General features: G+C 51.7%; 7 protein-coding genes across 7 annotated transcripts; 3 read left to right on the forward strand and 4 right to left on the reverse strand.

Moving 5' to 3' along the window:
• Positions 1–73: 73 nt before the first annotated feature.
• Positions 74–1,781, forward strand: ASPZODRAFT_148962 (hypothetical protein; the record flags this gene model as incomplete). Its single annotated transcript, XM_022725440.1, has 3 exons — positions 74–229; positions 301–1,348; positions 1,513–1,781. The coding sequence occupies 3 exons, from the start codon at positions 74–76 to the stop codon at positions 1,779–1,781; spliced, it is 1,473 nt and encodes a 490-aa protein (XP_022586248.1).
• Positions 1,782–1,842: 61 nt separating this feature from the next.
• ASPZODRAFT_127864 (hypothetical protein) lies at positions 1,843–3,276 on the reverse strand. The gene is made up of 3 exons (XM_022721856.1): positions 3,058–3,276; positions 2,869–3,007; positions 1,843–2,818 (listed from the first exon to the last, which is right to left on the reverse strand). The coding sequence occupies exons 1-3, from the start codon at positions 3,268–3,270 to the stop codon at positions 1,848–1,850; spliced, it is 1,323 nt and encodes a 440-aa protein (XP_022586249.1). The 5' UTR covers positions 3,271–3,276; the 3' UTR covers positions 1,843–1,847.
• Positions 3,277–3,467: 191 nt separating this feature from the next.
• On the reverse strand, positions 3,468–4,551 carry ASPZODRAFT_127866 (hypothetical protein). The gene is made up of 3 exons (XM_022721857.1): positions 4,156–4,551; positions 3,741–4,069; positions 3,468–3,692 (listed from the first exon to the last, which is right to left on the reverse strand). The coding sequence occupies exons 1-3, from the start codon at positions 4,318–4,320 to the stop codon at positions 3,608–3,610; spliced, it is 579 nt and encodes a 192-aa protein (XP_022586250.1). The 5' UTR covers positions 4,321–4,551; the 3' UTR covers positions 3,468–3,607.
• Positions 4,552–6,865: 2,314 nt separating this feature from the next.
• On the forward strand, positions 6,866–10,241 carry ASPZODRAFT_108705 (hypothetical protein). Its single transcript, XM_022720968.1, has 3 exons — positions 6,866–7,095; positions 7,151–7,494; positions 7,558–10,241. Exons 1-3 carry the CDS (start codon positions 6,913–6,915, stop codon positions 10,163–10,165), a joined length of 3,135 nt encoding a protein of 1,044 aa, XP_022586251.1. The 5' UTR covers positions 6,866–6,912; the 3' UTR covers positions 10,166–10,241.
• A 125-nt stretch (positions 10,242–10,366) lies between these two features.
• ASPZODRAFT_12555 (hypothetical protein) lies at positions 10,367–12,488 on the reverse strand (the record flags this gene model as incomplete). Its single annotated transcript, XM_022721431.1, has 5 exons — positions 10,367–10,416; positions 10,478–10,701; positions 10,769–11,691; positions 11,759–12,063; positions 12,131–12,488. The coding sequence occupies 5 exons, from the start codon at positions 12,486–12,488 to the stop codon at positions 10,367–10,369; spliced, it is 1,860 nt and encodes a 619-aa protein (XP_022586252.1).
• A 317-nt stretch (positions 12,489–12,805) lies between these two features.
• On the forward strand, positions 12,806–13,288 carry ASPZODRAFT_56138 (hypothetical protein; the record flags this gene model as incomplete). Its single annotated transcript, XM_022728587.1, has 3 exons — positions 12,806–12,847; positions 12,934–13,040; positions 13,114–13,288. 3 exons carry the CDS (start codon positions 12,806–12,808, stop codon positions 13,286–13,288), a joined length of 324 nt encoding a protein of 107 aa, XP_022586253.1.
• A 474-nt stretch (positions 13,289–13,762) lies between these two features.
• ASPZODRAFT_55866 (hypothetical protein) lies at positions 13,763–14,708 on the reverse strand (the record flags this gene model as incomplete). The annotated part of the gene is made up of 3 exons (XM_022728569.1): positions 13,763–13,821; positions 13,888–14,167; positions 14,238–14,708. The coding sequence occupies 3 exons, from the start codon at positions 14,706–14,708 to the stop codon at positions 13,763–13,765; spliced, it is 810 nt and encodes a 269-aa protein (XP_022586254.1).
• Between the last annotated feature and the right edge of the window lie 722 nt (positions 14,709–15,430).

A 15,430-nucleotide genomic window follows, 5' to 3' on the forward strand; every position in this document is an offset into this window, starting at 1 on the left:
TCCTCTTCTTCTGCTACTCATCCCTACTCCTGCAGCTTGCTATATTCCTCCTGCCTCTGTTTGCTCCATCGCCATGGCCGATAATACCCCGCTGGGCTCTTCAACGCGCGCCTTGCACGCCGATGACCCTCTGAATGTGGTCACTGACGTGGCTCCCCCACTTCATCTATCTACAACCTTCCGATACCCCGACAATCCCGATGACTTGGCCCCAGCGACCAAGGCCACTGTATGTACCACAGCTCCCCCCTATCTCATGGGGATGTTGTTTACGTTCCATCGCTAAGTGGGATGCTTCAGTATGATCTCGACCCCACGACACACATCTACTCCCGCCACACCGCTCCGAATTACAGTCGGTTCGAAACCATTCTCTCGTCCCTGCTCAACGGACACGCCGTGAGCTACTCGTCTGGCCTGGCGGCATTCAACGCCGCGCTGACGCTCCTGAACCCGCGCCGGATTGCGATCGGCCAGGCCTACCACGGGTGCCACGGGGTGATCGAAATCTTCTCCCGGCTCACGGGTCTCGAGCGACTCGACCTGGACTGCCCCGCGGAGCAGCTGCAAGCGGGCGACGTCATCCACCTGGAAACCCCCGTCAACCCGCATGGCACGGCGTTCAACATCCAGAGCTATGCCGACAAGGCCCACTCGCGCGGCGCGTACCTGATCGTCGACAGCACGTTTGCCCCGCCGGGACTGCAGGATCCGTTCCAGTTCGGGGCCGACCTGGTGATGCACTCGGGCTCCAAGTACTTTGGGGGCCACAGCGATCTCCTCTGCGGGGTGCTCGCGACGCAAAACCCGAAATGGGCCAAACAGCTGCACGACGACCGCCTGTTTCTCGGCAGTGTCATGGGAAACATGGAGGGCTGGCTTGGGGTGCGCAGCCTGCGCACGCTGGAGATCCGCGTGCAACGCGCCAGCCAGAGCGCCGCAAGTCTAGTCTCCTGGCTGGATGGGATCCTGCGCGTGCCTCACGCAACTACTCCCGGGAGCGACGAGGCCGCCGTCCAGGCCGTCGTCCACCGCGTTTTCCACGCAAGCTTGCAGCAGCAGGAGGACGACCCCGCCTGGCTGCAACGGCAGATGCCCAACGGGTTTGGCCCCGTGTTTGCGATTGTCCTCCGGGAGGAAGATCTCGCGCGCCGCCTGCCCAGCCATCTGTCCTTCTTCCACCATGCGACCAGTCTCGGGGGTGTCGAGAGCCTGATCGAGTGGCGCGCCATGTCGGACTCGACGGTTGACCCGCGACTGCTGCGCGTCAGCATCGGGCTGGAGAACTGGGAAGATCTGAGGCGGGACCTGCTGGGCGCCTTCAAAGCGCTGGCAGCTACTGTACATAGTAAATAGTAAATAGTAAATACTAGTTATCACTGAAGTATCTACGTAATCCTTGTAGTCTTATCTTATCAACCCCGCGTCTCTTCTTCACTTCACTCTTCACTTCACTCTTCACTTCATTCTGTCATCTCAATCCTTACCCATATATATAACTAATCTATCAAGGCATAATGTCATTTATAATCCACTACTTCTCCACCGCATCCAGCTTCACAGGCAAACACAGCGAATCCCTCCCCGCGCCGCTTCCCCTGTCTCGCCTCTTCGCCGTCCTGGAAGAGCGGTACCCTGGTATCACGGAGAAAGTGCTGGATAGCTGCAGTGTCAGCCTGGGAGATGAATATGTGGATGTCCAAGGAAATGCGAATGGGAATGAAAATGTGATTCGGGAGGGGGATGAGGTGGGGATTATTCCCCCTGTGAGCTCGGGGTAGACACTTTTTTTTTTTTTTTTTTTTTTTTTTTTCTCATTTATATTCAATGTATCATGTAGATAAATTTTATAATTTACTCTTCTCTTCGGCAACGGCTAACAACCGCACGAATTCCGCGGTGAGTTCTCTTCTTTCGTGTCCTGTTCTGCCGCGCCATTCTCCGCGCAGGGTTTCTTCGCCCCTTACCCAGCGTGTGGCTTCTGAGAGGATGAAGCCAGCACATTCCCGCGCGACGGAGCCCGGGCGTTCCATCGGAGCAAGGTGTGTAGTCTTCTCGACCACGACCGTGTGCACGCGCGAGGCTGCGGCGCCGCCGCTGCCCCCGACCCCTGAGCCGGTGCGGTCCACGAGGCGGGCACGGTCGGATGCGCTCGAGACGAACATCGACTGCGCTGCAAAGACGAAGAGCGTCGCGGGCCGGAGGTGCGGCAGGTTGGTGTACGTGATGGTCGTCTCGGGTCGGTAGAAGAGAGAGCGGCGACTCGACTGCTGCTGCGCCAGGGCATGTGGCATGTCGCGTAGTGCACTTGGGTCTGCGAACTGCGGGGACTCCGAGGGACCACTGCCAGGAGGAGGCGGCGGCGGCGGCGGCGGAACAAACGTCGGACGGAGGTAATTGAAGACTTCCTGGGCTTTGGGGGTTGCCAGTGTGACCTCGTTGGTTTCAGAGGTCGTCTCGCACAGCCCATGTTGAATGTGCAGGTCCAGCACACGCGGATCCCACGTTTTATAGAACCGGCTGCGCTGGAATTCCTCCGCAGCCACTGCGCGAGACGGCCAGGTCTCCTTGCGTCGTGCCGCGTGCACAGCGGGTGGGAACTTTGCAGCCTTTACAGAGGGATCGTCCAAGTTGAAGGACGAAAAGAGGATGGGCTCGATGAGGATGACGCTGTGGAAGAGACGTGGATGGGCCAGTGATACCTGGACGAGCTCGGTAGCGCCCATACTGTGGCCGAGGCCAATAATGGGGCGTGGGAGCTGCTCCCTGAAGATGTTCACCAGGTGGATAAGATCGCGAGAGTGGTCGAACCAGGACGCTGGGCTCTTAGACCTGCCCTCCAACCAAATCACAAAATAAAAGACTTACGGTCATCGCCGATTTTCTCTTTGTTGAGCGCAAAACTGGCCCCCTGGTTCGCCGCGTCTGCGATCCAGATGCCGCGGATGGCGACGCCAGCTTGTTCCAGCGCGCGGTGCAATTCGACCCAGAGCGGCTCGTAGAGTTCCTGACCATCAGCAACCGTATTTGGATTGTTACAACTGTTGAACTGTTTACCTTTGAAAACCCATTGGCAGCCGCCCCGATGATGCTAATGTCCCCCGGTCGAGGGTCCAAGTTGTCGCGCGGTCTGTACTGTTTGACCGCAAGGTGCAGCGTTTCGTCCTGGCTCGTAGCCGTCGCCCGTGGGTACTCGCGGATATGTTGGCAAGGGAGGACATGCTCTGTGATCTGAAAAACCCGCGGAGCTGTCAATAATGATGGATCCATGGTGCTTGTTGATGTGGATAGATGAAGTCAGAAGGTGAAGTCAGAAGTGAAGTCAGACAGACATGTGGAAAAGTGAGATAAACGGGCTGTGCCTAGAACGGAAGGTAGCACAGAAAACCCCCGAATATCGGGCTACAAACATATACACAGTTTAACACATTGCATTTGGAAACAGTAAAACTCGAAATGTGCAGAATTTTGACAGAAAGCCGACCCGACCTATTATTAATCCTCCATGATTCTCGTCCTGTGAATGTGCTTGTCAAGTACGTAAGTGCTGACCCAGCCGTATCCCATCGCCTCCAGGGCTCAAATGGTGCAATGCCTTTGCTGTTATTTATCCCTCGAGCTTCTCGCCGGAGTTGAGCTTCTTCTGGCGCCACAGACAGACGCTACAGATGGTGGAGAAGAAGAACAGGATGCTGCAGACCCGTTAGTGTTAGTACAGGTAAGGGAAGGGTCTCACTCACCACAGCGCAATAGTCAATCCCCAAATCGCCTTCGTCTCCAAACAGATCGCCTTGGACGCTCCAATCCAGTCGCTGTATTTGATCCTGCCCCCCGCCTCATTCAGAGCATTCTCTAGAGTCACGGTGAAGTCATACGCGGATGTGCTGTCTCCTGTCAAATCCCCGATGACATTGCACTCCAGATACGACACCGGCTTGCCCACCACAACCGCCACCACGATGACAGCGATAAGAACCAGCCCGTCCGTGATGGCACCGAGGAGAAATGGAAGGATATTATCCATGAACAGAATAGTGGAGATGATGCAGTAGATGGCCGCGATGGAAGTCTATATAACCCGACTTGTTAGGAAGACTCTGAACGTGGAGAGAGCCTTCAATATTGGTTTTGTTTCTTCTCCTCTCTTCGACTCACCACACTGATGGTTCCAATTAGAACGCTTGGGGGTGTCAGGTCGTCACCGATGATCTCAGAGATGAAATTGGCCGTCATCCCAATGATGGCGATGAGAGAACAAACTTGGAAGAGGCGTGAGATCTGGAAAGTCGCCCCCAGAGCACCGTATCTTGCGGAAAGCATCTTGAGTTTTATGATACTAATAGAGTAGTATATATAACAGAAGGAAAAGCTGAGTTGGTAAACTTGAAGTTGGTCGCTGTGGGCGTTGTCAAGGAGGGCGGCAAAACACTATCGCTTTGCGAGGTAGAGATGTCGTGCTATTAATGATAGTCAAGGGTTGTAGAGAAATATAAGATGCAAAAAGAAAAGAAAATAGGAAGGAGACAGGGAAAGAAAGGGAATAGGATGCTAGAAGACGAGATCAATGTTGTTGGTTTAGATTCCAAGAACAAAGAGACGAGCGAGCAAGAAAGGCCTTTATATAGCATGATGAAGGCTTCTAAAACAACAATTGCTCAATGAAACAAAACATGGTCATCTAAATTTGGACCTTGTCAAGGTCTATTGTTCTAGACCCTGTATACAAAGATGAAGGAGGCTCCTCAGAGCCGCGGCGTTTGATGGAGCCCAGAGCAGGCGCTCGAACAGCGAATAATATCAAAGACACCCCCAGAGACCTTCCCCCAGGATATGCACGTTACTAAATAAGGGCTGACGGATCATGTAACAGCAATCGTACTTTGTTGATCTGGTTCCAGTGGCTGGAATAGCGTCTATCAGCCGCGGTGCCTCCACACCGGCGCTTGCGTGGAAGATCCTGGGGATGCAGCTGGCGCTTCTCAGCCAACAGTCCTATGAGTCTAAGCGAAACTGAGACTGCTTTTCCTGAGTCACTCATGTAGTATATCTCAGACTATTTTCCCGGAATTTTGGATTGGGCTTGAAGGTGGAGACTTCCCTTGGCCCATGTCCTTTGTATACCGGGCTGGAGCCTGTTGAAGGTGATCAATCAGTATTGTGAAACACATGCTTCTACTCGTGTCCGTGAATAGTATCCGACCCATTGGGTTTTTCTGTAGGATATGAAAGCCCTGAGCTTGGAGATTTGCGCCACGTACGTAGGTGTACAGACTCAAAAGACCCTGTCAAGATGCACTTTGCGTGGAATGATCCGGGCACTGTATCTCTTCGCCCCATGAATAGTTATTTGAGGTGGCTGTGAAGTCTAGGCACTGCCGATCAGCGCGTGCTGGTGCAGTTAGCTAGATCTAGATCGCAGTCCATAACTTGAATAGAGATTAATCTATTCTTGATCCTTGAGTATGGGCGTTTCATGCTCAATCTGGTCTGAACAAAGAGCAAAGGGATTTGACTGATTCAGTGGCAAGAAGAAAAGGCTTCTGTTCCATCAACTTTGGCGTTGAAATTTGAAAGATAGATGTCATGTAGGGTTCGGCAAATCAATATCTAAGTTCTCGAATTTATACATATCACTAATAAGCTCCCTATAATTAGAATGGACTACCTTGAGAAGGAGTTGGATGGTACCTAGTGGGCTTTTCTCTAGTGAAGACCGTCTCCTGTGCTTTTCCAGTCTTATATCAGAATGATAGTGTGCGTCTTCCTTCTACTGATCAAGGAGAAGGTTAAGAAATGCTAAGAAAAGGGACCAAAGATCTATGAATTGATGGAAATGAATGCTGCTGTCCGTCTACTGCTATCCAGAAGGCAGGGAGAGGTTGGACGAGGGAAGAGAACCGGCCCGTGACCAACTCCTTTAGGCAGGATCAAATACCTTCCTTGATCAAGTCTCGACGCGATGTTTTTCTGCTTCAACCACTTTTGCTCTTCCACACGCTCCTCGAGTGATCTATTTCTGTTACCTTTGCTAGACTGGTCTACTCTTAATTCCGCTTGAGTCGATTTCCTGTGACTTGTCGCCTGAGCAACACTTCTCAGAATACAAAGTGCCTAGAAGAAGGACGGTGGCATGGTTGGGAATATTCCATGTCTTTCTCCAACTCTGCTTCTAGCATAACCGACCTAATGAGTGTTCTCATAGGATATCGAATCATCGTGTCTGACAATCGTTCACTGCCTTGTACTGAAGATCTCTCAGCCGTTGAAGCCGCTTGCTCGCAGAGAGATAAACGCTATAAGAACAATTTCATTGAGTAGGCAGTTTGAAGCATTACTATTTTATAAGCATATGAGGGCGATTCTTTTCGGCGGGGTACTGAAGACCATCTTGATTTGATATTGATCAGCTTTTGAAGCACTTTTTTTACTTGACAGTTTGACTTTCTGATAGAAACCATCTAGTCCGTTGGTCAAAGACCACGTTGGAGACAGCGACTTTTCTTTGAAATCACCAGTCCCAAATATTCGCATGAACCTGATGATTATAGAGGGCAACACAATCTGGGGTGTAGGGTTAGTCTTCTTCCAGTGTATAGAGAGCAGCAAGATCCAGTATTGGATCCAAACAATGCCCATTCTTCCACCTCCTCTCAGCAAAAGTGGCCAATATGCACAAGTTTAATAGCCAGAGACTTTGATAGTCCCCCTTTGAAACCAAACACAGGGTCTTGCAGGGCATACAATCTGAAGGAGTAGGAGTGCATAGGAAGCAGAAACATACCGCCAAGGCGGTGAGCGTTTTAGTTCCGGCAGAATGATTGCAGTTTTCCTCTGTCATCGCGTGGGCGACAAAGACAATCTTCGGACCAGAACCCTGATTCTCTTGTCGCTAACAGCGTGTGTCGCTGTGACATGGCGTCGGTACTGCGGGGGGCTCGCTTGCCCCAAAGGGCATCTGAGAAGAGCTGGGTCTGCATGCGCTGTGCTGCATCAATTACTACGGCCGCCTCTGGACTGCGACCATCTATTCAACAAGGTAGATATCCGCTCACTGAGATTTATATCTCTAAACGGCACTTCAACCAGTCTAAAAAGGTGAGTACTCCTACATCAGCCTGAATCGGTTTTATTCTCATGTATGGTGCTCTAGACTCTCGCCAAGCCGAAGGAAGAAACATTCTCATCACGAAAGACAATCCTCCTCGATAGCGAGTCTCGAATATCTGGAGATATCAGACAATACTTGCGTAAATGGCAAGAGGACCACGCGAACACACTCGACCCAGTTCGAGGACCGGGGACGTCGAACGAAGGACTAGACTCGTCAATGCCTTGGGTCGGATCGATGTTGAATGATAATCGAGAAATACATGATGCTGGGACCGATGCTTTACGAGTAGCCGACGAGGACATCTCCGATTTTTCTCAAACTGCCGACGAGGGGGATGGGATACATGCATTTTTGGAGCCTGGCGATCTAGTGGCTTTCCCATAGTACTTTGCCCTCCACCCAGACCGAATCAGGATCCATAATACTGACTATTTATCTTTGTTTAGTGCGGATGGAGGTCTCAGCTTTGCGATTTATATTCAATCTGTTCAAAAACAGCATCAGTTCTACACCGACAGGGGGAAATGGAGGATTGGGTTCGATAGAAGCCTCGATTACGTGGTCAAGGGGTTTGCTTCCCCGGACTTATTACAGCCTCTTTACCCTCATATTCCAGACCGCACTGCCATGCTCGGTGAGGCTTTGCAGTCAATCATAGAAGGCGGAATACCCAGACCTCTGGGTGCCCCCCTATTGCGTCAGATGGACCAATTCTCCGAGAAGGCGAAGGAGTTTTATCGGGCGAATTCGACGCGCCTTGATGACATGCATGCGCTAGTGGCCGAAAATGATGATTGTGTTGAGTATACTTTGGAAGAGCTAGCAGAAACGGTGCTCGCTATTAATAAAGACGAGCTGGATGCTGTCTCTCTCTTCGCCGTGCATAAAGCCTCCCGCCAATTTCCTTTTCTCATCGAGAACGATCGCAGTTCAATCTTCGCCAATCACTACCTTGTTCAACCGAAAAGGATTGCAAACCTCATCAAAACCGTTCATGGATGGGTTCACGACCACCAGACACACATCTTGGCTAATCTAGGGCAACACAAGGTGGCATTCAACCCGAACCCCTTGCAGAGTTTTATTCAAAAAGCCCAGCGGCTCATTCGATTGAGTCGAAAAGTGAGATCGCCGACGGTCATGTCCATGGTGGGCCCTTCAGGACAGAGATTCACGCCGGAGGATGGGAACGGCCTGGTCTACAAAATGGTGGGAACGGAACCGTTCAATTCCGATGACCAGAAGATCATTGAATATCTTCAGCTATTCTGCATCCCTCCTCGTCGCATGACTTCCGGCGCGCTACGCACAATCGGATGTCATATCATGCGAGCAACGGGGATGTATGACATGATGGACGTGAGTTCAGCATCTGCCCCCTTACTGCTTCAAGAGTTAGGTGTTTCTACCCCGTGGGAGAATATGCGGTTGCTGGACCAGAGCCTTGCTCTTCCAGGCCATTCCATCTCGGCTAGAGCAGACGCCCAATGGAAGGAGGCATTGGATGCCAGTAAGCGACTGGATGCTAGCCAACTTGAAGACCGAATGTGTGATGTGCGAACCGACTGGGGTGATTTGCCGGTCTACTGTGTGGATGATGTAGACGCCCAGGAGATTGACGACGGTGTCTCTCTGGAACCTGTTCCCGGGTCCGATGACACTTTTTGGATCCGGGTCCATATTGCTAATCCATCGGCTTTCATCTCTCATGATACTTCGATCATGAAGTATGCTGCGTCACGGTATCAGACGGTTTATGCCCCAGAACGTACATACCCTATGTTACCAGATGGAATGACACAGAAATTTTTCAGTCTGTCCAGTGGCCGACCGACCCTCACCTTCAGCGCCAAGATGAACCTGAGCGGAGACGTGTTGGAGACAGATATCCGAAACGGAACGATCAGGAATGTTATCTACATCACGCATGACAAATTACGCACTCTGTTCGAATCCGATGCCCGCCGGCAAGCTCGGGAGCTGACCGTGGGTGGAAAGTTCATTCGACACTCCACGCGAAAAGGCATCCAAGAATCGATGTCATCAGACGACGAGGAAAGATTCCACATCCTACGAAAGCTCATACTGGCCTTCCGCGAGTACAGAAAACAAAACGGTGCCATGGAGTGGCCCTTGTCGGCTGAAAACTCTGTCCGCGTGAGCGCTGGAAAGGCGCCGATGAAACCTTACAATATGAAGGTCCATACGGGGCGCTACGTTCTAGGGGATCCGGTGATCCAAGTGACCATGAGAGATTTTGACCCTCATGAAGTCCCCGACCTGAGCAAGCGCAATCTTGTCGCACCACTCATGAACCTAGCCTGCTGGGTTTCTGGGAAATGGTGTGCGGAGCGCAATATTCCCGTCGTCTATGATGGCACCTGGTATCACCCGGAATATCCCAAACTTACCAACAAGAACATGTCGGAGTACGGAGGAGGTAGCTGGTTCGATTACGCTGCACCCCGCGGCGTTTCATCAACCACCCCGATTCACCACACACCCTTAGGCCTCGACGCCTATGTCAAATCGACCAGCCCCCTCCGCCGCTACGTCGACTTAATCGCCCACTACCAGATCGAAGCGGCGCTACGGTTCGAACAGAAACATGGCCGTCAGTTTGATGCCTCCCAGGACGCCTCCGCCCTACCGTTTTCTAAAGAGGATGTCGAAACGTACATCGCCCGTTCGCGGTGGAAACACTCGCGGATCCGCGCGGTCGACAATGCCTCTAAACAATTTTGGGCCTGCATGTTCCTCTTCCGGGGCTTTTACTTTGGGGAATGCACCCTTCCAGAGACATTCCCCTGCTTGCTTCACAGACCCTATTCCAACACCACTCTGATAGGCACCGAGTACGGCTACGGCTACGCAGGAGTCATCACCTCTCTCGGCGTCCGCTGCCACGTTGCCATCCCCGAGAAGTTCCCAGCCGTCGACGTACTTAGCATGGTCGAGGCCAAGATCACCTCTGTGGATTTCTCGCGCATGCTGGTCACCATGGAGGCCACGCAGGTGATCAAGCATTTCGAGCGGGTAGGCGAGTGGGCTTAAGCCAATAGATGTATAACATGTAAATTCACAAAATAGAATTGTAAATTAGATCAATAGAAAGCTAATCACCATTCTTAAATCACCGTGTGTCTAGTGTCCCTCAGCTAGGTACTATGCATACAGCAGTCTAATATTTGTATTATTTTATCTAACCCTAATATTATGGTGATATACACCAAAGACTTTTAAAAGTTTTTGCAATTATTCAGTTAGCATTGGAAATACCTCCTGGACAAGGGTCTTCTTGTTGACTATCAAATCAGGGGAAGTCAGCATGTCTCAAGACCAGCAATCAATAATAAGTCAACTCACCCTTCCCCATGGCATTGCGCGGAATAGGCGTCTGCAAGATCTTCACCTCCTGCGGGATCTTGTAACCTGCTAGCCGGTCCTTGAGCGCGCGTCGCATGTCCATAGGGCCCCATGGTTTCCCGTTGCGGCCGAGGGCGTCCGACTTGAGGACGATGATGGCGGCAACCTTTTGGCCCCATTGTTCCGAGGGGAGGCCGACGACTGCCACTTCGGCGATTTGGGGACTAAAAGGTAGAAAAATCAATTGTTAGAAAGCAAAAAGATATAGGGCTATGTGAGAAGGTGGCGTACAGAGATAACAGTTCTCTCTCAACTTCGAGGGCGGAAACCTTCTCGCCGCCTGTCTTGATGATGTCAACGCTCCGTCGGCCCTGGATGAAATACATGGAGCCCTGTGCCCAGTCGCCGCTGGTGCCCTTGCCCGCCCCGGGGACAACCCGGCGGGTGGAAACGTCACCGGTGCGGAACCAGGGGCCCTTGCCGTCGTCGCCGTCTACAAAGGCTTCCGCAGTGGCGGCCTCGTTGCCCCAGTACTTGCTGAAGATGGTCGGCCCGCGCAGCTGGATTTCTCCCTCCCGCTCGCGCCCGGTGGTCGGATCCCTCTCCTCGCCCGGTAGGATCACCGCGTTGGTTTCCATGTCGACGAGACGGGCTTCGACGGACGGCAGAGGCCAACCAACGCTGCCATCCACGCGGTCCGCAACATCCAAGCCACAGCTGATCGCCATGCCAACCTCGGTCATCCCATATCGTTCTAGAAGGACGTTTCCATTGCTCAGATCCTTCCAGGCCTGTTTTGTTGGTGTTGGAAGGGCAGCCGAGCCGGAGATATTCAGTCGGAGGTTCTGCGGAGATATGCCCTGCTTAGCAGCCGCTTGGACTTCGGCTGAGAGATTTGGGAATGAGGACAAGAGGCGGTTATAGATGGTGGGCACGGCCGTAAGGAAGGAGATTTTGGGTTTTGGTGTTTTTGGCGGTTCGACATTCGAGAGAAATGGAGCCGCCAGTCGGTTCCAGACCGCATCTGTATTAAAGGGAAACATAAATTCGACAGATGCCCCGGCAAGAACAGGCGTCACGATTGCATTGACTGTGCCGTGGATATGATGGAGGGGAAGAAGATGAAGCAGGTGGTCTTTGGGCGTGTACTTCCATGCGCGGAGAAGCGAAGATGCCTGGGCTGTGAGAGCCGATTGCGGCAAAAGCACCCCTTTCTTCGCCCATTAGAACACACATCCATAGACATATCAAGGGATACAAAGGTTAAGGTAGGAAGCCTACCGGTCGATTTGTCGTGCCAGAAGTGTACAGCATTAGCCCGCCCTGTGACGACCCCCCCACGGCGTCCTCGAAAGTAACAGGACCTGCATCGGATGACCCGGCTTGAATCTTTTCCTTGATATCAACAATAGGCTCTGTTTCGAGCCCAGTTTTGACCACATCAAAGGCTTTGTCTTGGTACTTTTCCGTAGCAAGCAGCACCTTCGCCTGGGCGTTATCCATGATATACTTCAATTCATGAACAGGGAAGGACGGCGACAGAGGGAGCGCGATCGCATCACTGGCGAGAATCGACAGAAGCGTCACTTGACATCCGAGGATAAGCAATACCGTTCGTGAGAAGGCAGATGAGAATGCGAAGTGAAACAGTACCTACGTAATCATAGCTGTTCTCCGCCAGAAACCCAACACGCTCGCCTGCCAGAGCATGCCTGCCACCCTTTGTGGTCTCGGCGAGTTGTTCCTTCGCACGAAGCACATCAGCGAGCAGGTTCCCGTACGTGAAGGTCCGAGACGACGCGCTGTGGACGACGGCCACAGCGGAGGGATCATGGTTCTGGAGCGCATGGAAGAGCGGTAGATTCGGCAGGGTAGATAGAGGACGAGTGATCGCAGAGTTCTTCGAGAGCGATACCCTTGAGGGCAGTCGATTGGAAATTGCTCGACAGCCTGCAAGGCCCGACGCGCCCCGCGGGAGCAGTCGTGACATCACCCGGTCTAATTGAAGCATGACAGGAAACAAGAAGATTATTGTGGATGGATCATTGTATTAGCTGTAGTAACCACAGTCAATTCTTCTCCTCACTCTATTGTCAAGGCCTGAGTTGCATTCAAGCTTCGAGGTTGAGGTTGAAGTTCGAGGAAGCTTAAAATAAATCCGCTGCGGAGATCCGCCCGAGCTCGATAGAGTGACACTGATTACTGCTTTCCAACTCCTCCTTCTCCTCCACCTCCAACAAGAAGCGCATCTTCTCATTGCTATCTCTTTCTTCGAGTGAAATGCTCCGCTTTGCTTCTCGCCGCTTCCTCTCCAGTACTGCGTCCAGGATGGCCTCGAATACGCCCGTGGAGGATCTGATCAGAGAAAAGGTGAGCCCACACCAAGATTGGTTCAACTTGAATTACCCAAAGACGATGCCATGTATATGTGAATACTGATTTCAGTCTACATTTAGATTGCTGCAGAATTCAACCCTTCAACACTGATAATTCGTAACGATTCACATCTCCACGCCCACCACAATGCGATGCGCGGGTCGACATCGACGGAAACGCATTTCCAGTGCGCCCAGCTCTCCAACCCTTTTTTTTTCTCAGACAGACAAGATGCTTACATATCCTATCTAACGAATTAGTGTTACCATTACATCCCCCGCTTTTCAATCAAAAATGCAACCGGCGAGACATCGGATGGTATACGCGCTGCTAAAAGAAGAGATGAGTCGGGAGGGGGGGATCCATGCGTTGCAGTTACGGACGAGGACGCCCGAGGAGGAGCAGAGAGACAAGGAGAGACTGCAGAATCCATAGGGATTAGCGGAGATACTCAAAGGAAGAATTATATACTACATGCCATGAATCAGAGATATTATAAGAGTTTGATGGAATTATATCTAGGACACAATCTATATACATGTGCGACGGCCCATGAGTCGCAGATGTACAGAAGGGCAGAAAGAAAGACAGCAGAAGAAAGGAAAACAAGGAAACAGTGGAAAGTCAGGGTTAGGTTATTGCTTTTTAACAACAGAGACAGAGGAATGGAAAAACGTGGCAAAAGGCAAACGAGGAAAAGCAAAGTGGTATAGCAAAGGATACAACGGAAGGTAGCGAGCGAGGACGGAGAGTAACCTTGGATTGCACCTGTTTCAATGTATCATGAAGCGAGACTGGGAATACGAGACACTCGGAAGGAATATGGAAACAAGGCATTATCGAATGGAAAACGAAGAATAGACATAGTCCAACACCACATGGCGTCATCCAAACAGCCAGTAGGAGGAATCATTTCTCGACCTCCTTGACAACAACGACGATAATGATGATGATAATGATGATGAGGACTAGAGTTGTTAGCTGGGGATCTAGTGTTTCTGCATAGAGTCAAAAAGGTGGGTGAGAAAACGTACCGATGATACCCAGTGCGTACCACTTCCACTTTCGGGCGTTCCGTGCGCTGACGATGGCGCTGTCCAGCTGCTTGTTGGCGATCTGCACATTTGTGGCGACGTTGCCGGCGTCTTCGTTGATCTGCTCGACCGCAGTCTCCTGCTGTAGAACCAGCTGACCAATCTCCTTGGAGAGATTGACCAGTTCCTCCATGTCCTGTTCGATCTTGCGGATTGCCAATGAGCGCTCCATAGCAGCCTTCTTCGCATCATTCGCCTGTCGGGTGCGGTTGCCAGAGACCTATCACAGTATTATTAACAATCATATTTCCTCTCTCTTTTTTTTATTAAGAGAAAAAAAAATATCCTACCTGGAAGCTCTGCTCTTGGCCCATTAATACCATCTCCACACCCTGGCGCACTTCCTCTGGGCTGGCCTCCGGGTTGGCAATCTCGTACCGCCTCTGCACCTGGTCCTTGAGGCGGGCCTTGAAGTCCACCTGCGCCTTGCGGTACTGCTCAATCTCCTGCTGGATATTGCGGCTCGCGAGGTCAATCTGAGTCTGCACGCGCGAGTCACCAGAGCCGGGCGTCTGCTTGGCCTTCTTGAGCTTCTCGCGCAAAGCCTCGAACCCATTCTTGATCTCCTGCTCCATGTAGTCGAGGTTCTGGCGGATCTCCTGGTCTTCCTTGCCGGTGCTGGAGTCTAGCAGCGCATTCTGTAACGCGACCAACTGTCCCTCGCGCTTCTGGCGGATGCCCTGCAGATCCTCGTTGATGCGTCGGCACAGGTTCAGAATTGCCGTGGCACCTCCCTGCTGCTGGTTGGAACCGTTGTTCATAGATGACATTTCTAAGAGTAGAAACACAATCAGTTAGCCAAGTCAACTCTCGACAGGGGGGGGGAGCGGGGCAATCCTCTCACCATAACCGCCAGCACCCTGCTCCATTGCGCTAGCCTGGCCATAGCCTTGTTGTTGTTGAGCGTAAGGGTTCTGCTGAGCGGAATACGGGTCGTACTGACCGTAGCCGTCTGAGCTGTTGAGATTCTGGTACTAAACACGTCAACAATGAGCACTCGGTCGCTCAACCCACGGGGTTTCCTTTACCCCCTTCCCTTCCTTTTGGGATAAAAAATCACGTACACTCATTATGATATTGTATTAAAAGGAAAACCGTAGTCTTTCGAGTATCTCAGCCCTATTCCGATTTCCAGATCGGAGAGCGGCGGAAGAAGGTAGGGGGTAGCGCAATTGTAAATGGCCGATCGAACGTCACGAGTCGTTTCGCGTCGCTGTAGAATTCTAGCGGTAAAGCGAAGAACCAGACGCCAACTCGAGAGGAAAAGAGAGAAAAAAGGATGTATGTAGTAAAGGTTGGTGAAGGATGAGAGGAGACAAGCGGCTGACAGAGACAGACAACTGCTGACTTTGGCGGGCGGCTGGAGGACGGGGACGTGCTTCTTGGGACACGCCGCGGCTGACTGAGGGATACTTAATTTAATCAATCCTGCAGCAGGGGACTGGCTAGTCACAGACCAAATTGACTTTAGTGGTTCTGTTTC

The sequence above is a fragment of the Penicilliopsis zonata genome (assembly GCF_001890105.1).
Source record: "Penicilliopsis zonata CBS 506.65 unplaced genomic scaffold ASPZOscaffold_1, whole genome shotgun sequence".
Taxonomy (NCBI): domain Eukaryota; kingdom Fungi; phylum Ascomycota; class Eurotiomycetes; order Eurotiales; family Aspergillaceae; genus Penicilliopsis; species Penicilliopsis zonata.

What these genes read in the sequence shown, in the direction of transcription:
- ASPZODRAFT_127864 (XM_022721856.1), bottom strand. Translation starts at nt 3,270, where the DNA reads ATGGATCCATCATTATTGACAGCTCCGCGGGTTTTTCAGATCACAGAG. An exon ending in CTGCCAATGGGTTTTCAAAG is followed by an intron (nt 3,008 to 3,057) that starts GTAAACAGTTCA and finishes GCTGATGGTCAG; the next exon opens with GAACTCTACGAGCCGCTCTG. An exon ending in AGAGAAAATCGGCGATGACC is followed by an intron (nt 2,819 to 2,868) that starts GTAAGTCTTTTA and finishes CTAAGAGCCCAG; the next exon opens with CGTCCTGGTTCGACCACTCT.
- ASPZODRAFT_127866 (XM_022721857.1), bottom strand. Translation starts at nt 4,320, where the DNA reads ATGCTTTCCGCAAGATACGGTGCTCTGGGGGCGACTTTCCAGATCTCA. An exon ending in TAATTGGAACCATCAGTGTG is followed by an intron (nt 4,070 to 4,155) that starts GTGAGTCGAAGA and finishes CGGGTTATATAG; the next exon opens with ACTTCCATCGCGGCCATCTA. An exon ending in GGATTGACTATTGCGCTGTG is followed by an intron (nt 3,693 to 3,740) that starts GTGAGTGAGACC and finishes ACGGGTCTGCAG; the next exon opens with CATCCTGTTCTTCTTCTCCA.
- ASPZODRAFT_108705 (XM_022720968.1), top strand. Translation starts at nt 6,913, where the DNA reads ATGGCGTCGGTACTGCGGGGGGCTCGCTTGCCCCAAAGGGCATCTGAG. An exon ending in ACTTCAACCAGTCTAAAAAG is followed by an intron (nt 7,096 to 7,150) that starts GTGAGTACTCCT and finishes ATGGTGCTCTAG; the next exon opens with ACTCTCGCCAAGCCGAAGGA. An exon ending in GATCTAGTGGCTTTCCCATA is followed by an intron (nt 7,495 to 7,557) that starts GTACTTTGCCCT and finishes ATCTTTGTTTAG; the next exon opens with TGCGGATGGAGGTCTCAGCT.